A 25,478-nucleotide genomic window follows, 5' to 3' on the forward strand; every position below is an offset into this window, starting at 1 on the left:
TGAAAGAATTCGCATATGTCAGAGCGCAGACTGCGGGGTATGACTAGTACCCACTGGCGGCCGTCACCGTTGTAATTGCGTCGGTGGAGAAGGTCGTCGCGAACGGCGAAATGGTGGGCTTGACGACGCAACGCACGAGTGGATGGATCAGTCAGCAAGTCTATCATCAGTGAGGCAATCCATTGATCCTTGCGCTGTTCAGTAGCAACGGCATGAATGCTAATGGAAGAAACGGCAAGGTGAGACGCTGAGTCGTGGGCATTGTCGTCAGGCAAGGAAGAGCGCGACAGGGCGTCGGCGTCAGCATGTTGCCTTCCGTTGCGGTACAGCACGCGGATGTCGTAGTCTTGCAGGCGAAGTGCCCACTGGGCGAGACGGCCTGAGGGATCTTTGAATGATGACAACCAGCATAGCGCGTGATGGTCGGTGACTACATCAAATGCGCGACCATACAAATAAGGTCGGAACTTGGTAAGGGCCCAGATGATTGCCAGGCATTCTTTCTTAGTGACGGTGTAATCAGTCTCGGCTTTTGTAAGCGTACGGCTTGCATACGCCACGACATATTCCGGGAACCCTGGTTTGCGCTGTGCAAGGACAGCGCCGAGACCAACACCACTGGCGTCCGTGTGTACCTCTGTAGGGGCAGTAGGGTCGTAGTGGCGGAGTATGGGAGGCGACGTCAAAACGACGGAGCGTTGTGAATGCGTCGACACTGTGATGACCACGAATGGAGAGGCCCGTTACTACCGAGGAGCTTTGTCAGCGGCGATACGATAGACGCGAAGTTTCGGATGAAGCGCCGAAAGTAGGAACACAGTCCTATGAAACGGCGCAGTTCCTTGACGGATGTCGGCTTGGGGAACTCGGTCACGGCCCGAAGCTTGGCTGGGTCGGGGAGAATTCCGCCCTTGGACAAGACGCAGCCGAGTATTGTCAACTGCCGAGCTGCAAACCGGCACTTCTTTAGGTTCAGTTGCAGACTGGCGTCACTCAGACGCGTTAAAACATGCCGCAGGCGTTGAAGATGTGTGGAGAAGTCCCGAGCGAAAACGACGACGTCATCGAGGTAGCACAGGCACGTGTGCCATTTCAGGTCACGAAGAACGGTATCCATCACGCGTAAAGGTGGCGGGCGCATTGCACAGCCCGAACGGCATGACGTTGAATTCGTACAAGCCGTCGGGAGTGACGAAAGCGGTCTTCGGTCGAGCGTCCTCAGCCATAGGTACTTGCCAGTACCCTGAGCGCAAATCCAGAGATGAAAAGAATTCGGCTCTTGCAGGCTGTCAATCGCGTCATCCACACGCGGTAGTGGGTACACGTCCTTAGGAGTGATCTTGTTGAAGCGTCGGTAGTCCACACAGAACCGCACAGAACCATCCTTCTTCGCGACGAGAACGACAGGAGACGCCCAGGGGCTGTTAGAGGGTCGAATAACATCGCGGCGTAGCATGTCGTCCACTTGCTCGTTGATTACACGGCGTTCTGTGTGAGATACGCGATATGGACGTTGCCGTAGTGGTGGTTGTGCGCCTGTGTCAATGCGATGCGTAACAGTGGATGTGCGACAGAGAGAAGGTTAAGCGACATCGAAAGAAGAGCGGAATTCTTCCAACAGGGCCAGAAGCTGGGAGCGTTGGACCGGCGTAAGGTTGTCGGCAACGGAAGGACCGAACACATCAGCGGATGATGAAACAGATGTAGAAACAGCACTAAGCGTATTGGAACTTCGGCAGTGCGTGTCATCAGTTTGATCCATGACTTGTGCGTCTTCGATGGGTTCCACGCTGCCGAGACATTCCCCTCGCACCAACGTAACACTGTACGGGGATGAGTTCAGAACAAAAATAGTGCACGTGGTGCTGCCGCGAGTGACTTGCACGGTCGCGAAAGGAACCAGCAAACCTTTTCTGGTGAAAACACGATGAGATGGTGAGAGGAGTGCCACAATATATATATATATATATATATATATATATATATATATATATATATATATATATATATATATACCAAAAACAAAAGTGATGCTGGGTCCGGGTAAGATTATCCGTATAGGGAAGAAGACGCACGTACGAAGTAGTTTTATTGACGTTTCGGCCGCGGGTCCGGCCTTCATCAGAATACAGTTTATGGCACGAGTGCTGTTTATATACATGTGCATATCAATAAGGTACAATTATGAAAACCGGCATGAAAGGCGATATATGGGCATATATATATATATGCAAGTCACACAATATGAAGAGCACTTAATACACGAGTAAAAAGATATTGCTTCCATGCGCGAGCACGTGGTGAGCACGTTGTTTACAAATAAAAGATAAAACGCATAAAAGATAAAGCACATAACATGAAGAGTAGTCCGAACGGTAATAGCAAGGAGAAAAAGAGAAGAAAAAATAATAAAATACTAATAAAAATGTCAAAGACGTTACAAAGCTGCTACGTAATCAACGGATACAGACAATGTAGTGCGACTTGCTGAGCAAGGTTGAAAAAAGATGGACAGGGTGATACAGGTTACGCAGATAGGCAACTAAGTTTTCCTACGTTTTCATTTAGACCGGATGCGACGGCGTCGAACCTATAGATGAGGAATGATTCACGGGCTTCCCTATCATAATTTGTGCGGAAACCAGATTCTAGTAATGTGACCTGTAGATTTTCAAAAGAGTGGCCAGGAAGGTGCACGTGTCTTGGAATGGGCAAGTGGGGCAAGGTGTTAGCATGAGATTTATGGTTGTTAAAACGTAGTCTAAAAGGCCCTTCTGTTTGACCAATGTACTGTATTTTACATAGCGCACATTCTATCATGTATATCACGTTCTTAGAATCGCAGTAAAGATCCCGGTCGTTTCCCGGTCGTTTTTACCTTTTGCTTAAAATACACAAGATAAACAACCCCGGCCACCCCATTATTTCAGGTATAGGTACTGTCACAGTGTCACAGAAACATTGTCCAACTATGTCGATTCTCTGATCAGTAGTATCCCAGCATCACTTCCGTATTACGTAAGGGACACTACCGACTTTGTTCCTGGTGTAATTGATCTGATTATTCCTCAAGGTTCCTTTTTGGTCACGCTAGACGTAGCGTCTTTATACACCAACATCCCGCATGTAGACGGAATAGCGGCAGTGGCCAGGTCCTAAGAAGCAGCATCGACGGGTAAATTTATCGACAGCAACACATTAGCAGTATTGCTCAGGCTCATTTTAGAGCTAAATAACTTTCAATTTGAAGGGCAACACTATGTCCAAGTTAGCGGCACGTCAATGAGTACGCGTATTTGACCGAACAACGCCGATATATTCATGGGCCAGCTTGAAAGTGAATTTTTGCATACCCGCGCCCTAAAACCTTTTTATTAAAAACGTAACATTGACGACATTTTCTTTATTAGGACGCATGGTGAACAGGAGTTGCTTTCCTTCATATCTGACTTTAATGATGCCTATCCATCAATATCATTTTCTCATACCTATTCCACATCAACGCTTAGTTTTCTTCATGTAAGCATTTCGATTGTAAATGATAAGCTATCCACTGCTCTATACAGGAAGCCTATAGACCGGCAACAGTATTTGCACTTTGACAGTAACCACGGGAAACATTGCAAAAATAGCATCTCTTATAGTCAGGCTTTACGCTTTAAAAGAATCTGCTCAGAGCAATCGGAGTTTCAAAAAAATTGCAGAACACTAAATGATGCTCTAGTCAAACGAAAATATCCGGCACAATTAATTGATGACGCAATAAAACGTGCCGACATGCATAATCGTAAAACGCTGTTGTGCGCTGCTAAAAACTCGGCTCCCTCACCGCAGACAAACTTAGTCTTTACTCATTCTGCGTCAGTTCCGCGTCTTTCGAATGTGCTGAGAAAGCACCACAATATTCTAATGCAACGTGAACGCTTAAGAACCATTTTCACCGAACCACCTTAAGCAGTGTATCGCAAAGCTAAAACTATTCGAGACATACTCTCATCGTCATCATCATCGAAAGCAGACAGTCCTGACACCATCCGGTGCCATCCCTGCCGAAAAACGCGATGCAAAGTATGCCCGTACACACGCACATGCCAACAGGTCACCAGTACTGCTTCCAACTTTTCCTTAAAAATCAAAGGCGATCTTGACTGCGATTCTAAGAACGTGATATACATGATAGAATGTGCGCTATGTGAAATACAGTACATTGGTCAAACAGAAGGGCCTTTTAGACTGCGTTTTAACAACCATAAATCTCATGCTAACACCTTGCCCCACTTGCCCATTCCAAGACACGTGCACCTTCCTGGCCACTCTTTTGAAAATCTACAGGTCACATTACTAGAATCTGGTTTCCGCACAAATTATGATAGGGAAGCCCGTGAATCATTCCTCATCTATAGGTTCGACGCCGTCGCATCCGGTCTAAATGAAAACGTAGGAAAACTTAGTTGCCTATCTGCGTAACCTGTATCACCCTGTCCATCTTTTTTCAACCTTGCTCAGCAAGTCGCACTACATTGTCTGTATCCGTTGATTACGTAGCAGCTTTGTAACGTCTTTGGGATTTTTATTAGTATTTTATTATTTTTTCTTCTCTTTTTCTCCTTGCTATTACCGGTCGGACCACTCTTCATGTTATGTGCTTCATCTTTTATGCGTTTTATCTTTTATTTGTAAACAACGTGCTCGCGCATGGAAGCAATATCTCTTTACTCGTGTATTAAGTGCCCTTCAAATTGTGTGACTTGCATATATATATATGCCCATATATCTCCTTTCATGCCGGTTTTCATAATTGTATCTTATTGATATGCACATGTATATGAACAGCACTCGTGCCATAAACTGTATTCTGATGAAGGCCGGACCCGCGGCCGAAACGTCAATAAAACTACTTCGTACGTGCGTCTTCTTCCCTATACAGATATATATATATATATATATATATATATATATATATATATATATATATATATATATATATATATATATATATATATATATATATATATATATATATATATATATATATATATATATATATGAGTAACGAATACGAACGAATAAGTTTACGTGCTACGTGACGCCACATCGGCTCATAAAGAGTGTGCCACACTCACCGCCATAGCAATTGGTGGTGCTGACTAACACTCCCACGTTTAAATTCACATAGAAGATAGCCACCCTAGTAGCTCATTGGTAAAGCATTGAACGCTTTATTCGAAGGTCGGAAGTTCGGTTCCTGCCAACGGCAAGTTTTCTTTTCACTGACTTTTTCTTCTTCACAATTACATTACAATTAGGTGTGATAACTTCCGCTATACATTCCTCGGCAAGTTCGCCTGTTATATCTCATAATTATTGCGTCAAAGGTGGAAAAACGAGTCCTTAAGTATACACTTCTTTCTCTTATTTCTTAACGACAGTGTCGTACTGGCAGACTGGGTGCCGTTGGGTTGTATTCAAGGGACTATTGGTCAGCTGTCAGCTCGTATTAAGTTCACGTGCTAGATGACGCTAAACAGCCTGATAAAGAGTGCGCCACACTTGCCTCCATGGCTACAGGTGGCGCTACTGACACTCCCACGTTTAAATTCCCATATATACCCAATACAGTGGCTATGGGAATACCCGCCGTTGTAGCTCAGTTGGAAGAATATCGAACGCGTTATTTGAAGGTCGCAGGTTCGGTTCCTGCCCAAGATAAGTTATCTTTTTAGCCACTTTTCTTTCTTCACATTTACATTACAATTTGGTTAAACACCTTCCTCTATACCTTCCGTGGCAATATTAACTGTTAGATCTCATTGATATAGGGTTAAACACGAAATACAAACCTCTAAGTGTACACCTATATATATATATATATATATATATATATATATATATATATATATATATATATATATATATATATATTTATATATATATATATATATATAGTCCAGTAGATCCTCCGTGAGCGGTCACAACGTGGTTTATTTCGACGTTTCGGCCTAGAGTCTGGCCATCATCAGGATGATATATATATATATATATATATATATATATATATTTATATATATATATATATATATATATATATATATATATATATATATATGTAAGAATGAATACGAAAATACGACATGCATGCATAGATGTGCGAAATGTTGCCACCATTCCATTTAAAATTGTGCGCAAGTGTTCGAATGGTCACACCTTCACGATAAAGCTGAGAAGTTTAGTTCTTTCCTGTTTCCATTATCTTACCCTTCTCCTATTTATCTCGTGACCTGTTGCCCTTGCGTCTTTGGCCAGTGTGCTTGACGAAACCGTCCTTAGAGCATACATGTGACGCATGAGTATTTGATGAAGGTTATTTCTCTCGACAAGATAAGGTTTACCGCAGTCTGTGCTGCCCCCACGTTGGGTTTTCGTAGTATTTGTGCTCATGCATGTTACCGAACACGCGGCTTTGCGTCGGCGTTATACACTTGAACTTAAGCGTTTCTTCGTTAAAGGAGTTCGTCTGGGGAATGGCTCTACATTCACTTGTTCCGTCTGTTCTTTTGAGATACAGATGAAAACGCGGGGAGCTTCGAAAACCGATTCTTCTTCCAGCAGCTGCCGCCAAGTGTCATAGACAATATGAATGAAGCTGTAAAACCTGGACACTGGTATTTTCGCTGAAACATGAAATGGCAATTTAGATCGTTGTAAGCAAGACCTCGCTGCATGTTTATTCAGGGGCGCAAAGGCATACGACTGGCTAGTACACAGTGCACTTACCATCGAGATTGAGCCCGGTCGGAATTGCATAAAGCGGGCTTGCACCTCGCGCTTGATATCATATGAAGTTGTCTCGCCATTGCCGAAAATCTCTGTGAGGTACCCCTTGAACGCTTCCTTTCAGGGTATTCACCGAAGTGACTGACCCGATCACTGTTGAGTTCATGATTCCTCGGCCGCTTTCATGTCGAAAAGAAGGAGCCACTTGTCGTTGCAGACGATCGCGCTATCTTTTATAAAAGTTGCAGAACTCAGCTAATCATCCGAAAAATCCTCCCCACCCCCACCTGTATAACTCTATGGCAGTCCAATGTGCACGTGTGACAACTGTAGAAAACTTCTGCAATAATTGTTGAAATCGTGCCACAGAGAACATTTTTCTCATGTGAAATTTTATCGTGTAAAATTTTACCGTGTGGGGCTTGCGCTTGACTGCAATCACAAAAGAAAATTTTTGACTGCATGCAACTCTACAATTGCTAAGTTGCTTTCTGCAAACGTTGAAATCCGCTTGCGCTTTGCTTAAAAGAAAAATTGATGGTAAATAGGAGTCCAAACATCTGCATGCTGGTCGTGTCAAACACGGCCTGTCTATACAGGGTGTCTCACGTAACTTTAGCCACAATTTAAAAATACGCCGGAACACGTAATTACGACGCAGCCAAATGCATGTTGCTCACCGCCTGGAGTTAGTCAGACTATTTTTTTGTGTTCTCAAAGATTTTTTAGGTAGATTAGTTTGTTAACTAAATTTGAAGGAAGGAAGATCAATAAGAAATGAAAGAAAAACTTCCATCGGTTTGCAAACGTCCAATTGGATAGTTTTGAACTTTATATCTGTAAAGTATTAGTGTTTTTCTTCTAATTACAAATGCCCGCAAAGCACAAAAGTACCACGTGACAAACCCACTCGTGCGCCACTGCGCACAATGGTTCTAGTGGTCCCGAACGTTCCGCGTGCGAACGATCAGAGGACTTGCCCCATTGTGCTATCTCAGCTGGGCCGCAACGATGATGGTGTCTTTACCACGAGCACGTTTTGCTATCGGTAAGCAAGAACGATAAGCGCTGTGACTGCTTTTCGCTGTCATGAACCGTTGCGAGGGAAGGATGTCGTTCGCACGCGTAACTTTAGGGAGCACTAGAATCATCGTGCGCACTGACGCGCGAGCGGTTTTGTCACGTGGTATTTTTTCGTATTTCACGGCGTTTGTAATGAGCAGAAAAACACTAATACCCAACAGATACATAGTTCAAAACTGTCTGTTTGGACGTTTTGCAAACCAGTCTACACCTTTCTCAATGAAATTTTTAACAATATTTGTTGTTTTAAATATAAAAAATAAAAAAAATATAAATAAACAATTTTTGAGAACACAAAAATAGTCGGACTAACTCCAGGCAGCGGTGAGCAACTCACATTTAGTCGCGTCGTAATTACGTGTCCCTGCATATTTTTAAACCCTGGCTAAAATTACGAGGGACACCCTGTTATAGACGCAATTTTACAGTGGCATATAGTAGCGTGGTTGCGCGCGTTTCTTGCAGCAAAATTATGTCTTTTTGCCGGAAGCACGCATCACTGCATGTTTCAAGCTTCAATTCGACACAGAATGGGTCGTTACTTTTTACCAAAGCAGTACGCTCGGCCATCCTAATTTGCATATAGGCGGCCATAGCAGACGACGTCAGCAGTCGGGCAATATTAGAAATGTCCACATTGTCAGAGCAGTTAATTAGCGTTTAGTGCTGTAAAAATCTACAGCAGTATTTCATTAATTTCATTAATCTCATGTACAACAGTAATGATAGAGAAAGGAGATGCTAAACCAGCTTTGGCCTGTGCGCTAGAGGGCTGGCGGAAAAATCCAGTCATGTACAAGCAAGCATGTCTCCGCATGGGGATGATGTCCTCGCGCCCAATAAGGAATTTTTGAACTATTCACTACATTTTGGGGAGAGGGGTCATTTGTGCGACTCAGTAGAACATTTTATTGGTGATGGCTATTTATCTGTCCAATTTTGTTATTTGGTCAAATCTTTGGGGTTGGCTGACTATGATAGACTTACTTCAAATGTTAAAGTGTATGAAGGGGATTCCTAATGCTCAGGTGGAAATTGTCTTTATTCTTTCGTTATGTGCAGCTAACATGCCCCACATTTATTTCAAAGATAACGGCTATCGAATCATTTGTTAGTTAATTGGCTAACATAGAAAGCCTAAAAAGATTAAGGACAGAGTCGGTTTTGTGCTTTCTTCATTTTTTTTCGTTATGTTCGTGCTCTTGAACCTAAAGGTATGCATCGCCAACTAATTTGCCCGCAAATATTGCTGAAGTCGTTCATACTTTTTCCTGTTACAGTATTGGTGCCTTACGTTCGTAAGCAAGTTTTAGATTCAAGCTTCAATAGTCGGCAGCATGAAACAATAGTTTTGTTTATGTAGTCATGCCCTGCTAACCTATTTACAGTGTAAAAGCCTCGGCACGATGTTGGATAGCACAAGAGCACCTAATTGTAATATAACTTATAACACATCAGAAATGTTTTTGTTGGCATTGTAAACCACAATGACTAGCTTGCGATTCACAGCGCAGCATAATGGTTCATTAGGTGGTGGAAGCCGTACTATCTGAGACTGCTGAATTTCTACAAATGCTGCTGACTGGGCAAGTTGGTGCATGAGAAAAATGATATTGCTTTAGCGCAGGTCAGTTTGAGAGTGGAGGAAAGATGCTATGTAATAAGGAAGGGGAAAACAGATGACAAAGCTCAGCTTGAGCGTGAAGAAAAGATGGTATGCAGTAAAGCAGGAAAAAAAAAAACGGACGAAAATGTGGCTGTCGTCTCTTTTTTTTCCCGCTTCTTTACTGCAATGCGTCTTTTCTTCACGCTCTAGCTAAGCTGCGCTAAAGCATTGTCATTTTATCCTACAAGTTATCATTGTGTCTTCGCCTAATAAAAGTTCAGGATTAAAGAAAAAAACGTGGGCGTCCTTGAGCCTACTCTCATAACAGTTACAAAAGAGAGTATGCACGTTTTTTTTTTCCAAGTTTCGAGGGTTCTTTGTGCAGTGATAAATGGGCGGCGTCGTAGCTACAACCTACGGCCATAAGGCGCATAGAAAAGAAAAGCACACAATTTACGGCTTGTAAAAACTATTGTACCAAATTCCGCATTCACTCAACTTACTTTCTAGTATAGGCAATTTATCTGAAGATATAGGCTCTTACTGTATTTTTAAAAGGAGGCCACAGTCATACTTACTGTCTACACAAACATCATCACCCTCATCCTAAACATAGCTTTGCATTCTAAAGGGTAATTGATGTTTCTTCGAATTCTTGAAAGCTCGTGTGTCAAATGTCCTATTTTTGTCACGTAAATTCAAATATTTTTATATGTGTGTTACACCGTGTTTTGTTTTATACGAATTATTTATTGATGTCACAGCCTGAACTACTGTCTCTTTTTTTACACGAGTGGCTTGCATGTAGCAGTTCTCCTTCGTCCTTTTCTTTCTTGTTCACGGTATAATTTACACTGGGCATTGTGCCATTCCGGTATGATGTTTGGTTCACATAAAGAAGGCGCCTTGTCAGGGTTCTTGGCCAAATAAATTTCCTTTTGACAAAATAAACTTTAAGAAGTTTTAATCACACAAAAATTTTTATGAAACTTGCCCAGCAAGCTCTTACCCAGAGCGTTGATCAAAGCTTCCCAAGAGTGGCCTTAACGCCCACATAGGTATGTCAGAATATACATATGTCAAAATGATTTCGTGTTGATGATATCGCGTGCGGGTTGCACTGGAGTAGTAGGTATAAAACAAGGACTCACGACAGGTCAAGGTTCCGAAGCGCCACCGCGGGCCGTGCCATGATGGACCGTTTTAGCTGCGAAACATCAGTGTTGCGCAGCGTGACGCTCTCCAGGTTGGTGAGTTGCGCCAGCCACCAGTCATCCAGGAAACTTACGACGGCAGATTCGACGGTCACGTGAAGCATTCCAGCGGGCAGTGCACCAAAATCACTTGTCAAGTTGAGAACCGCATCGACAATGGTGAGGGAGCGCAGACTCTCCATGTCGGCAAGTATGGCCCACGAAGGGGGCAGGGTGCTGTTGTCGCTGAAGGTCATGTTCTCAACGGATGTGCGGAGGCCAGCGAATGGATTGTCCTCTTCGGCGAACTCGAACGTCTCAACGGTAACATTGCTGAGCTCGAGTGAAGTAGCGCTGACATCTATAAACGCACCAGCGGGAAGCCGGTCTAGCCGACTGTCCCGCAACACAAACGAGAGAGTGGGACGCGACAAGGGGCGTTGGATGTAGTGCTCAAAGTCCATGGCACTACCAAAGTCCGCGCACGTCACCGACGCCGTCGTGTTGCGACTCGAGATGTGGCAAGATGGCGAACCAAGTGCCGCACCCGCGAGAAAGAGCCAAGCGAGTGCTGCGCGTGACATTCTGGTGCCAGACTGTCTGACAAAGCCAGCCGTCTTCACCGGCGGCTGAGCAACCAGATAAGGAGGCCCCTATCTTGGCTGACCGCGAAATACTTACGAGTCTCCGGTTGCCGACGACATGAGACACCACGAGCTGCTGCGCCGATGGTGGGCGTCACGACGGCAAGCAGGTGCAACGTCGCAAGAGTAAGCACGGAACGTCCACTTGCTGGGGCTTCTTTCTTTCTGTGTGGCACACATAAGAGGGCACCGCAGTTGAAGCCGTGATGTAGCCGTGCCGTTTATTCTTCGATCTTCTTACCTGCTTTGTGACTGTGACTCAAGCCAGAAAGTTGGTCAAAAGTACAAGCCCTGCAAGCACTGTATATTTTTTTAATTTCGACACCACAAGCTCTTATGGGCGGAGTGCTTAAGAGGCCCGCGCTGTCTTTAGCTACCATATGGGGCCATTGATTCACGCACCGCAGTGAAGTCACGTATAGCATAGCCTTCAATAGCATATTGAGTGCGCGCTCATGCCAAGGAGAATTTTGCTTCTTTTCATTCTTCGAGCGCCTTGCTGATGGATCACTTTAGGAGCTTGGATTGTCATATGCTGTGACCTTTTGGCGTAATGCAGGAAGAAGTAAGTATTGAGGAATGGGCAGAGAAAGGATAGGAAAAAAGGGCAACAACAAAAATGAAGAGAGAAAGAAGTGTAGAAAAACAAAACTAAGCAAAAACGGGGTGCGCTGTCCAGATCCGCACTTACTTCAGCCTTAGTACCACTAGTCCCTTGTTTATTTTTGTATTTGTTTTATTCGCGTACCTACAGAAAGAAATATCTATTTCTTCCGGTGGATTCAAACATTACAACTGTCAGAATAAAAGGAGAACTTTTGCTCCCCAGCATGGTTTTAGATACGACTTATACGAAGTTATTTCGAAAAAGGAGAGTTACTTATCACCGAACGCAAAAGTTATGCAAACTGCTTAAATGTTTGCGGGAACAACCACTCTGACGGTGATTGACGACACATGGCAGCTGTGGTGCAGTCTTTACGGCAGCGGTGTTGCGAAAAGAAAAATTATGCAAGCTGTGCTCTCACCTTCTTACATAAACACCCAATAGACAAGTAGCCTTGCTGCGTATTACTCAGCCTGTCTAAATATTTCGACACAATTTTTCCAACGACCCTGAATAAGGCTGCCTTTTTTGTGGCTGTTCACATCGTACCATTGCCACATTTAAAACATTGTCCCCCCGTTGACAGTGGTGCATTATATTTTTTGCCTACTAACCTGTTTAGTGTAAAGGACACTGAAGTTTTCGAGGAAGCAGAAAGTGCGTGCTTCGTTACTGGTGGGGAAAAAAGACGTGGTGTTTCGTATACGGTGACAACCTCAGTCGTGGCTTTAGCCACGGGCTCTCTCCGCAACAGGGCTTTTGTTGTGTAGGCTGAAATGGGCGTCAGTAGAGTCATGTACCGACACGCATTGTCTAGGGGCTTGTGCTTCCACCAACGTGGTGAGCGCAGCTGCTTTTCGTATTCTTTCTGCTACTTGTAGACGTGTTACGGAAGACAGAAATCTCGTCTGCACAGATACGTAGACTGTCTTGGGCAGTTAAGAGTGGTAACCAGATGTGTACTTTTTGTTGCATTTACACGCAAAACATTGTGGCAGCACACAATAACAATCAGTGGACAGCAGTTGCTCAGATTAGAAAGCACCACTTTTTAGGCGTAATCACTGATCATGACTTATCGAAGATGCCATGTACACATTTTGTACCTAAAGAGATGGTTGCGCATGTTCTCAAATTTCTGGGTTGAAAGCCATTGAACACTTCAGTATAGTTGCACGCCTCAAACCATTAATGGGCGTGTATGAGCTGGGAGAGTGTTTTTTGTTGTTGTTATTGTTGTATCATAATTTATTTCTTGTACTTTTGCATTATTGTAGCGTAGTTTTCTGGTCGCTACTTGGTGGCCGCCGGAAAGAAGACACGTGCACATAGCAGATTCATATACTTTCTCCTAAACCGATTTATTTGGCTACAGTACTCCTAATAGACGCTGTACACACTTGTACACAACATACCTGTGACAACACTGCGCGGCACCCACTGCAAGTTGAACTCGTGGCGTCCACCGTGCGACGCCTCTCGACTCCCCTGGAAACATACTGAGAGCTAGCACAGCGATCAAACAAGAAAGGACCACTCATAGTGGCTATCGACGACACCTAATTGGGTGTCACAAATTTAAACAGGTACACCTAATCTCAGGCGACCTCCACTGAGTCAGACCTCGAGTACAGCTGTCAACGTAAAAAAATAAAGATCTCAACTAAATAAACACGCACAGGAAACTCCAGCGACGTCCATTAGGCTTCAACCGTATCGTTCACTCCACTTACTAACCCACGCCGCGGATGCAGATCCGTAGGCATTCCCTAAATAAAAAACAGCCCCTCGTACGATGCAAGCTAATGCTCGAACCACAAATCCAGTGACACACTCTAGGACGCCACCACAAACCCTACTCTTGGGCAGACAGACGACATTAGAACGAGCCAAAAGTTAAAAGAATACTGCTACATCAACGTTTACGCAACACCTCTCCTATACGAACTTAGAGTGCACTCACCCTTGATGAGCTGCAACTAAACTGAAAAAGCCACCAACCAGGACATACCGTGCTTCGCGCCATGCCAAAAAGAAAGGACATTTCACGTTGGTTTAGAAGAAACCGCATAACTTAAGAAACGCATAACACGCGAGAAATGCGACCTGCAACCACAGAAATGTACGAAACATTTAAAATCGGCAAGACGCTGCAGCGTGATGACGAAATACAGATGCTAAAAATGAAACTTGGTTTAAAACAGTGAAAAAATGAACTGCTAACTGTAGTTCTCCCGCACACATCTCAGTACCAAAGCGCACACTGCGACACATAGAGTTCATAAGGAGTGCTCCAACTCGCTCGCTCACTCACTCATTCACTCACTTACTCACTCAGCGTCACTGGTTGTATAGCGAATCTCGGCGTCACGATCACAAACCCACAGTCTTTTTCGGTTTGGTGTAGGCTGACTGGTCCCGATATTGTGCTCTCAGATCAAAGTAGACTTCGGTGTCAGTATTCGAATGTTCACATTGACCGTGGTCATTAGTGGGGGGAACTGTAGCACCACTTTGCGGCTCAGTGGTGTCAACACGGACCGACATTCGTGTTTACTCTCACTATCGTCATCTGCGTCCTCGTCGAGACATGAACGGCGGCGACAGTTTCAAACACGCTACGGTCAGAATGTCCGTCTTCTTTCCGTTGCGGTCTACGACCTTTCAATTGTTCTGCGCGACTTGTCGAAGGAGACAAATTGGTCTATGGTAGTAGTGGAGGAGCTTTGTTGTTTTGCCCTTCGTTCGTGAGGGCGTCCACATGCAGACAAATGGCACTGGTCGGTCGGAACACAGCGCCCCGTCGTCGGGCATCGTACGCCCTCTTGCTTTTTGTTTGCTGGTCTTTCTCGCGCTGAGCCACGAGCTCCCGAGCTTCGTGAAGCCTGTACACCACCTGATAAGCATTGAAGGCAATCTAATTGTCACGTTGCAGGTTGAGGCACATGTCAATGGGCAAAGTTGGCTCGCTGCCATGCAACAAGAAAAGTGGCGTGATGCCAGTTGCATTTGTTGCAAAGAGTTGTAACCGACGACGACATATGGGAGGAATTCGTCATTCGTACACATCCCGGTGGCTTGTCAAGACATACATACTCAGCATCTCTGCAATCGTACGGTTGAACCTCTTGCACAGGCAATTGGTCTGTGGGTGGTAGGTGGTAGTTGTGACGTGATTGTTCCCGTTGCTCGGAACATCTTTTCAATTAGGTTACTAACAAAATTCTTTTCCCGGTCAGTGATTGATTGGCCAGGGCTCCAGGTCACAGAACTACTTTCTCGACAAAAGCCTGGGCTGCCTCAGCGGCCGTTGCAGCGGGACAGTAGAACGCTTCTACCCTTATTGTGAGGTAGTCATTCATCACAAGCATGTACCAACAGCCGTGTTCACTTTTCACGAGGTGTCCTAAGAAATTCATCCCGATTTCCTCGAATGGCCGCCGCACAGGGAGTATAACTTGTAGAAAACTAACAGGTTTGCTAAGTGGTGGCTCTCTCGTCTGGCCGTCTGGTTAGGTGAGGACGTACTTGCTCACAAATGTGAACAATTTTGGCCAGAATTACTATGTCTTCTCAGTCTATTCTTTCCTGGGTTCGTTTTGTGGCCTCGCGCTACACAAATTGTTTCAAATTTCTTTCAAAATTCTTCCAGAATCACCAGCAGCGTACTTTACCCTATGTGCGCTTGACGCCAAGGTGGCCTGCCATAGTGTCGCCATGGCAGTGCTTTAAGAATTCCGGTCTCAGACACCTGGGAACAATTGCAGCGTGGTCTTGCTGAAACCCCTTTGCCCTCTGATACAGAACATCACTCAACTAGAAGCTCCGTGCCGTTCTTTTAGTTTTCCTTTTAACTAAAACGTTCAGCTACTCGAGGTGCGGGATATTATATCTTATCCATGGATCTGCCTTTTCCCATTCCCCCACGTTCAGTCGATCCAGAGCCAGCAACGGTAATTGATTTTTTTTCGCTTGCTGGCGTGGGACCACGAGGTAGGCGAGGAAGCGTATTGGCATTTCCGTTCTTCCGGCTTGAGTGGTGTCTTAGCGTTATGTCGAATTCCTGCAGCAACAAAGACCACCGCATGATACAACTATTCGCATTCTAGACCCTTATAAGCCAAGCAAGGCTAGCTTGGTCGGCCAAGACTGCGAAATTGGCCCCGAAAACGCACGGCCCAAACTTCGCGCAGGCGTACACGACAGCGAAACATTTCTTTTCAGTTGTTTATTATTACTTCAGTTTTAAAAGGATGCCGGCTAGCATATGCGATTATTCTTTCTTGAGTGGCGATTTTCCGAGCAAGCACGGCTGCAATGACTTATTCACACGTATGCGTAAGCACCTCTATTGGCCGCCCAACTCAAACTTGTACAGAATGGGGGCAGTGATAAGGTTGTCCATGACAAGATTGTCCATCGCTAGTTCGTAGGCCACATTCCTGATGAAAGGGGCATCTTTTTCGGTCAGGTTGGTCAGGAGTAGAAATATACCAAAAATCCTCAATAAATCGCCAATAGTAGTTGTGGATTCCAAGAAAGCTTGCACACCTTTCTTGTTCTGTGGCTTGGGGAATTTTTCGATCACCGCCACTTTTTCGAGATCCGGTCGGATGTTTTCGCCCGTAAGAATGTGTCCGAGACTCTTGATCTCTCTTCGAGTAAAACTGCATTTTTCGGGCTTCAGTCGTGACTTCGCCACGTTCGAAGCCGTAAGCACGCTTTCCAAGTCTTTCAAAGGGGCTGCCATGGTCTTAGAGAAAATCACAATGTCGTCCATGTAAGACACACCTTTCAGAGCCTGCCAGTGAGAACTTTGTTGATCATTCTCTGAAATGAGGTGGGTGTGTTGCATTGATCGAATGGGACAATGTCGAATTCGTAGAGTCCCCAACTACATGTAAACGCTGTTTTCATTTCATTTCATTTACTGATACTGTCAGCCCTTCGCGCGCTATTACAGGAGTGGAGTTGACTCACATATAACAGAAATGTGCATAAGAGAAACATAAGAAAAAGAACCTTGACTACTAGAACACATCATTTCAGAGCACATACAACAAATATATCATATTGGCTAAATCATATAGTTTAAACAGAGAAGTTAGTGAAAAATAAGAAAAGAGAGCATCACTGCTGAAATACACATCATATTTTGCGCATAATAAAACACACAATAAGTATCATAGCCTACTTACAAAGCACGTATTTCACACATATTCACAATATTTGCACCTGGTATCAGAGTGCACTAAATGTTTTATTGTTTCTAAAAAGTCAGTAAGCGATTTGATTTTCACAACCGAATCTGGTATTGAATTCTAATGCTGAATCGCCCTGGGGAAGAAGCTGTACCTGAAACAGTAATTATGAACTTTTGGGGGCGGTATGTACATACTGTGTCTGTGTCTTGACGTTTCTTGAGTTTTTATTTCAAAGTACCTGTCATAGTTTATTTTAACGTGATTATTAACTATTAAGAGAAAGAATTTCTGGCTTTCATATTCGGGGCTTTTTTGTGGAGGTAATAGCTCTGCAAGTATGCATAATTCGGTGGGCAAATGAAAACGACGGTATTTATTAAAGATAAACCGAGAACTGAGTCGCTGTATTTTGTCGACCTTCAAACAGTTAGTTTGGGTATAGGGATCCCACTCTTCTTTAGCATATTCGATTATGGGTATTAGCAAAAATGTATAAGCTAAAGTTTTAACTTCAGGAGAGGCACAGTGGAGGTTACGGCTCAGGTCTCATAACACCTTTTTAGCTTTGGAACAAAGTTCCTCAACATGAAGATCACAACGCAAGTCGGGTGTAAATATGATACCTAGGTATTTATATTGCTTAGCCTGAGCAAGTTCGTAACCGTTAATACTGTACGGATAACAAAGAATATTCTTTTTACTAGAAATAGATATAAAAACAGTTTTGGTTGGGTTAAGCTGCATTTGCCACTGATCGCACCAGTTTTTAATTCCCTCTAACTTAAGATTAGGTTCGGCCTGGTCACTCGGTGACTGTACATTTTTGTATAGTACGCAATTGTCAGCAAACATTCTTATTTGAGAAGTAATGTTTTTTGGCAAATCGTTTACAAACACCAGGAACAAGAGTGGCCCCGAGACACTACCCTGGGGCACCCCAGATACGACAGGCGATAAACCAGATTGGTTTCAGGCGACAAACCAGATTGGTGCGCTTATCTTCATCTCGAATTCCAATTCGCCAGTAGCCTGATGTGAAATCCAATGTTGTAAAGTTACAGGATCCCTGCGACACATCAAAAATGTTGTCATTTCTCGGCAAAAGGTGCACGTCTCTTTTTGTGGCAGCATTGACTCTTCTAACATCCACACAGAAGCGCGAGCCGCCGTTCGGCTTCTTTACCAGAACCTCTCGGGCGACCATGGGCTGTTCAACTTTCTCATCACTCCGTCATGAAGCGTATAATAAATATGCTGGCCAATAACCTCCCATACGAAGGTGGAATGCCAGTAAGGATATTGATGAATGGTAGCTGAATCGCCGGTGCCTATGACATGCTCCGCGACGTCAGTTGTCGGAATGGGTTGTGTTCTCCCGTAAATAAATGGCTTAACTTATTCCCAAGTGACAGCAGTTCAGTTCTTCGTTAGGTTGCAAGTGATCTCCACTGTTCACTTCAAATCACCCCTACCCCGTGCGAAGTGCGGCACGCGATTCCAAGCTGCGCATCATGAATAGAAGCAGCCAAACCAAGCATCGTGTCACAGTTCAAATTGACTGGCAACATAGTACGGTTAGCCACACAGGCAATGCCAACCCGAATCATCACATTCGCCACTTTTCATGCCATACGCAACCCCTTTCTTAAATTGACATTCGGCTCGATAATGAAGACGCTGTCTATGGGAACCTGTACTGGCACAATCAGTTCAATGCGTGTCTGTATGCGGATTTGCTCCTGACTCCTCACTGGCACATCACGAGGAGTGACATTCTTCGGCTAAACTTAAAGCTCAAACGCTTGTCGCCCCATCTGCAATTTCTCAGCAGGAAAAAAAAAAACGCCAGATCGTACGTACAGTAGGAATCCGTGATATGCGAAGCACGAATGAGGAAGGTTGATATGACCCTTCAAAATCTGTACGTTACGAGGCGGACTTTAATTATTCCATTCGTGGCTTTTGTGTGATTATTACTCGACTCTTTTAGCTGGGCGTTCGTAACTAGCCCACGTAAGCAGTGCTGCCACGGGAGAGAACTGCGCATGTGCAGTACATAAAGCATCGATTCCAGAGATACGCGCTTACGCCCGAAAAAAAAAAAAAACGTGGCGTGCGTAAACGTGACGAGGCAAAGCGTACGCGGCGTGACGCTCTCGCAATATATCGATTGATATAGGAACCAGATAGCAAAATGGCAGCAATGGCGCCGAATGCACAGAGCAACAAAACCGGCCCAAACAAAGTATACTTTTCTTTGAGGGACGATGGCTTGCTGCTACCGCACGAGGGCGCTAAAAAGCACCCAAAAGCTGTTTTATTTCTGAGAACATACGTCTAGTTGAGATAAGCGTGTCTCGGTACGGTCAATGCGGTTAACTAAAAGTGTCGTTGAGTGCTTCGCATACAGTGTACACAATGTATTGTGTTGCGTACGTAGGCTCGTCACGTACGCCTAACTAAAAGTGTCTATTATGTTTGGATGTGTGTTTTCCTTTGTCCGCCATTCATGTCTCGAAATACCTAATTTGGTAAGTGTGAAGCTAGCGAAACGACCGTGAAAGCACAGTGAGCATAGCGTGTAGTAATGGTTTACATGACACGCATGTCATAAGTCTCATATTTGGACGTTTCAACCATCTTCGTCATTCGTTCGCGCCACGTAATGCCAAACTTGGTATATGTGAAGCTAGTGAAACGGCCTCTAGCGCATCATGAGCGTTTCATGTAGTCATGTTACTACACGACCCGCAAGCCCCGCCACGGTAGTCTTGTGGATAAGGTACTCGGCCGCTAAATCACAAGTCACGGGATTGAATATCGGCTGTGGCGGCTGCACTTTCGATGAAGGCGAAAATGCTGTAGGCCCGTGTGATCAGATTTGGGTGCACGGTAAAGAATCCCAGGTGGTCGAAGTTTCCGGAGCCCTCCACTACGGTGTCTCCCATATACATATGGTTCTTTTGGGAGGTTGAATCCCACATATGAATTAGATGAGGTGCATCTCATGATTATCATGATGCACCAGTAATGCAGTGACGTCAGGTAACAGCCGGCTTAGTTTGTGCGAAGCTAGCAAAAGGAACGCGGGCGCTCCTTAAGCGTAGCGTGTAGTTATAACTTACGTGACATACATGTCATGATTTCTACGCTACGGTATGCCACTGTGGTGGTTTCTGGGGTCCTCAGACGTAGAATTCCAAGACAGGCACAAGAAAAACAGCTTTCCGCTTCACACACAAAACGATTGCAACACTGTGGATATCTGTACAACCCACTGGCTCCATAACTCCGTCCTACAGTCTATATTTACGCGCACGTGAGTAACCCACGTGTCCTCACTACTCGGAAGTGCGATTTCGTCGGGTGTCACTCATGCTCACACTGAAGATGATGACGTCGACGATGCAACCTCGCCACGGGGAGGTTGCCAAGTGCGCGGGTGCTCACGAGGAGACCCTCAGCTGCTCGTGCTGGAACAGAGGGGCCCACGCTACGGCCGACGCAATACCAAGGTCGCACCTTCAATTGGCGGTTGTGCTTGACCGGCTGCGACATGGCACCGTGTCCACAATCTCGGTGACTCTTTGTGCCGGACCCGAGTTTTCACTAGATCAGCCGCTTGTCCTCGCCCACACGCTTATCCGCCACAGGAACAGCCTGTCAGGCCCTGCCAGGAACCGTCACTCACCTCAGAACATGTCACGCTCATCCTAGTTGGGTAGGTGACATCAGTTCGTCTATTCGGTCCCCTGAGGCCCGACGCCTAACGTTCTTGCTAGCTGACCACGTTCTTACTCTGCCCGTCGCTGTTCCATAGCTCACACGCTCACGTTCGTCTGACCCCGCTTCATCGTCTTATTTTGCGTCAACTTTGTTGTTTGCACTTTCAGTTTCGGTTTCTTACTCTATACCCCCTAACGGTCGCTACGTTGTGCCGTGGAGGGCTTTGGTGTTGACATGACATAACAGAACACAGCAATAACAAGACCAATTGCTGGCACATACGGAAATGCCAGCATGGCAAGAATCTGTCACAAAACACTGCGAGACACTTGTTCCTCACCCTCTATTCCGGGAGGTTGATGCCCTTCTCGCACGTTTGAACACTTTTGGAAGTGACACGTACTGCCACAAACCTGCACACCGTGCATGAATCACAACCAGGCGTCCTCATACTGCTTGCTCTAAGAATAAAACACGCACCGACACTCAGCACCACAACGCAAGATTCACAACACAGATGTCTCGTCACATTGACGACACCGCACCCTACTTCAGCTAGTTGGCGTCACTATGAATTGTCACGTCACTGGTACGTCTACTTAGAAGGGTTGATCGACCGCAGAACAGAAGGAACAGTGTCGCTAAAGCAACTGTTTAGCCGCTGCATAGGCTTATTTGTATTCGAATGTTGCGCTGTAACAATCTGCCCATCTCTACCTCAGGTAACAAAGAACGTTGAGGCAACGCGGTTTAATTGTAACGAATGTGAGGCAACGTTAGATGGTAAATTACAACATTGCACCGAAGTTTATAGTATTACGTTGCCATAACACAGGGTTTCTAATGTTTTAGCAACATTCAAAGAATGACGTTGACCTAACGTGTTGTTTTTACGAGGCAACAGCATTCAAATTATCCCGTTGCCCTTACATGATGGTATTACTGTTGTAGAAACAATAAAAAGCAACATTGCATTAACGTTGTATATAGACATCAAGCGCATGTTTAACAGCGAACGTAGAGACAACATGGAGAACATAATCGCTGAAACATGCAATAACAGACATGGCAAAATTTTCAACTTCGTGTACTCATTTGATTAATTGTTGACAGTGTCTAGGTAGTGTGGTTGAGTAAGAAATAGAAGGAGCCTGAGCAATACAGTTAACAGTTCAGCCTATGTTCTTCACACACTAATCCTCCTAGGAATCTGATTTCTTTAAACAGCTACACTCTATGTTTTTATTTATTTATTTGTTTGACAATACAAGATTGCTGTAGTGCAGGAGACAAAAAACACCCCCATTAGTCACCTGACTAGGCCTCTATAGCTCCGCACCATACGTTCATTACACAGAGTGACTGCATTGGTAAAATATACACAAGAACACAATCACATGGTGAAGATCATTGCGTCGTCTTCTTACATCTGTAGCTAGACACACTAAACACAGTGAATTCATATGTGAGAAAGATATGGGCAAGAGCAAACCTTTTAGGACCCCAAATTTCCAGGCTACAAAAAGCGTGCTCCAGACAGCCTTCATCTTAACAGTTATGCATGCAAACTTGAAGAATAAATTACCTGTCTATTTTAATTAATACTGTGTAATTGTAAAAATAGCATGAGAGCCATTACGTTATGAAGTGAGCAAGCAGTAGTTAACTCAAACTGTGCATCGATTATAATGCATATCCACAATCATGTTTTAAAGTTTGCTTTTAGATTAAACAGACAAAAAAATCTACTAAAACGGACCTTCATGCTTGCATGATGCAAGGCAACAGCCACAACAAACCCTACGATTGGCAAAAAATATCAAAGTGGAACCAATAGGAACCATGGAGCAGAAAAACGGCTGTTTCACAGAGCTCTTACTCTTGTGGAACATAAAAAGCAATGCAATGATTTGAGCAAAAGATGCAAACAGAAAATTCAGTAACTGGATATAGTAATAAAGTAAAATCATGGCAGCGAGGCTCACCAGAAAGCAAGTATCTGGTTCGCTACCATGCACTTGGTAAGGGAGACAGAAAAGTAAGGAAAACGGAATGAGAGAGAAAAAGAGAGCGGGAGGAAGTGAAAACACAGACACACAAGAATGTCACAAACATTAGAAGAGGCGGGTCGATCGCAGAAATTTTAGAAGCATGGTCGAAGTCGCAATAAATGTATAGACATGCTAAGCTTTCGGACAAAACAAAACGGTGCCCATTCTGGTTTGAAACTGCCTTGACAACCGTTTGCAGTAGTACTTAGGTATCTGGTAGTGTCTGTGACCGATGAAAATGCAATGCAGCAGCTATTTCAGGTGCTCTGTTGTTGGGATCTCGCATCGCCATGAAAGCACTTCATATCTTCTTAATAACTGCGTGTAAGTTAACATCGGCCAAAAATTAAGCAATAATAAGGAAGTGTGTTAATCTACCACTGCAAAATCTATCATTCACGGCAAACACAGCAAACACTAGGCCTGCAGAACACACTATTTGCAAGCAAATATAAACATCATATTGCACCGCGATGAAATGCCATACTAATAGAGAAGGACGATCATTCAGAACAAACACAGTAGACACCAACATAGAGAAAGCACGCCTGCGGAAAACACTGTGTTGTTGGTTAGAAAACCTAAACCACATTTTGCAGTATCGTGAAAAGGCACAGTAATCTGCAAACAATATCACCCACAGCATATCTGGGAGAGGCCAACAAGGAAATGTCAAGTCTGCACAACACACTATGCAGCACACAAATAACACCAGACCACTGCAGTCCTCTTGCCATTTGTCGAAGGCGTAGCTTCAGCTTCGCTTTGACGGTAAGGATTATGTTGGCTTGAACAAATGCACCTAACGATTGCGATTCCCTTGCTCAAGTAGGTCGAGCGTAAAGACACACAAATGAGACAGAGCTGCTAGTGAGATGCCATTCTTTCTTCACACGAATTCAGATAGCTTTCTATGTAGTAGATGTCGAAGTAGCACCAGGTTTATGCAGCTGCCTGGGCGACTGATATGCTTGGTCAACTGCAGTGTTTTTCTAGTTGGTCACAACACAAACGTCTGAGGCACATGCCACAGGTGTGCTCCTATCTCGTTGATATGCTACCATGCACGTTAACGCTGTAAGTTCTGGTCACTACTGGTTCCACAACAGCACCTTTTTCTTACGGAATTTGAGGCGTGAACGGTTGCAGTCTTAATGCAGTCTTCTTTCTTCAGTAAAAGAAACTTCGATGCTTTCTAACTGTAGTAGTTTCTTACTGATTCCGTTTTTTCTACTATGCCTGCTAGTGCAGCGTTTTTCAAGCAGCATGTTTGTTGTCGGCAGAGTAGGTATGGTAACCTGTCAGCAGGTAGTCAAGTTTCCCTTTCTGTTCCATCGTTATGTACATGCGTATGTAGCACCACGTTAATGCAGCTGTCTCGACGACTAATACATTTGGCCAAGTGTAGTGTTTTTCTGGTTGGTCACAACACAACGAAGGCTCAGCTGCACGTATGAAACTGTCAACTATTAAATTAGACTGATGCTGATTTGAGCTTGAAGTCGTGTGCGAGCTGCCACTGCTTGGTGAACTTGGCGAGCTCTGTACATGACAATTGTGGACTATTGTCGCTAGTTCCCACGAATGGTGATTCACACCTGAGGAGGTCTGTTGTCTGATCATCTTGTCGCGCTGCTGCTTATTGTTACATGCACTTCTAGGATTCATGCACTCCCAGGATTGAGACAGGGGGAGGGGAGGAGACGTTATTTAGCTTACCGCTTTAAGCAGCAAAAGGTGCAGCGGGTATACCCTTTGTTGCGTGTCGGCGTGCAGTGTGCATGAAATGTTCATTTCTGGTTGTGAAGTCACCTCAGTTGGAGGACCGAAATCTAAACTGTTGTAGATAAAAGCAACAGGTCCGCCGTCTACAGAAAGTCAGAGTATCACCGTCCGTTCCATAGGTGCAGTTTTTTTCACTGAATTAAAGCTGAAATCGCTGTCTGAACAGCATTTACTTCGTCCACAAATCGCCGATCATGCACTTACGTGCTCAGATGTCTCTGCTGTGGACGGTATTTTGTGTAGGAAGATCCACAGCAAGTGAGCTCACTGATGATGCTTAGCTGTTGCGTGGAGTACTCTGCTTTTTTCACTAGAGGTTGTCGTTATCGATCACACTTGAACGAGTTCTCACGTTTGACTAATTCACCCTATCTTGACGCCTTTGACCAAAAGTGCAGAGCAAAAAGACACAAAAATAGGATGCTCCATGCTAATATGTTATGATGATGATTACGTCAAAAGTGAGTCAAAATGAAAATGGCAAAAGTTTTGATTTCAACTTCCTTTTTAAAGTGGTTTTGTATCAGTAAATAAAACAGGTAAGGCAGCATGAAAAAGTGAGGCAAAAGTTGTTTGCAAAGGACTGAATCATTTACGCACTAAAATATCCGCAAGAAAATGCTATAACTTGTACAGCGCAACTGAAGTTTCAGTTACGCACTCGTTACTTCCTTTTTTTTCACCCTTATGATGCGTTTTTACGATGGTTTCTATGTTGCGCACATCAGATGTCAAAAAAACAAAATGCAGTTTGATTAAAAAGAATATTACGATTTGCACGAAGAATACCGAAAATTACCTAGTT

General features: G+C 44.4%; 1 protein-coding gene and 1 long non-coding RNA gene across 4 annotated transcripts in view; one reads left to right on the forward strand and one right to left on the reverse strand.

The window, feature by feature from the left end:
* Positions 1 to 11,301, reverse strand: part of LOC119172481 (uncharacterized) — a 647,431-nt gene extending 636,130 nt beyond the window's left edge. Inside the window, exon 1 of one of the 3 annotated variants that reach the window (XM_075894008.1) lies at positions 10,615 to 11,299. In XM_075894008.1, coding sequence (XP_075750123.1) covers positions 10,615 to 11,240 — 626 coding nt within the window. In that variant the 5' untranslated portion in view covers positions 11,241 to 11,299. Of the gene's footprint in view, positions 1 to 10,614 lie in introns of all 3 variants that reach the window. The other 2 variants (XM_037423600.2, XM_037423599.2) reach the window with 2 other exon arrangements.
* A 51-nt stretch (positions 11,302 to 11,352) lies between these two features.
* LOC142814106 (uncharacterized) overlaps positions 11,353 to 25,478 on the forward strand; it is a 45,733-nt gene continuing 31,607 nt past the window's right edge. Inside the window, exon 1 of the long non-coding RNA XR_012894810.1 lies at positions 11,353 to 11,426. This is a non-coding gene — a long non-coding RNA (uncharacterized LOC142814106). The remainder of the gene's footprint in view (positions 11,427 to 25,478) is intronic.

This window comes from Rhipicephalus microplus, chromosome 4, assembly GCF_043290135.1.
Source record: "Rhipicephalus microplus isolate Deutch F79 chromosome 4, USDA_Rmic, whole genome shotgun sequence".
NCBI classification, from domain to species: domain Eukaryota; kingdom Metazoa; phylum Arthropoda; class Arachnida; order Ixodida; family Ixodidae; genus Rhipicephalus; species Rhipicephalus microplus.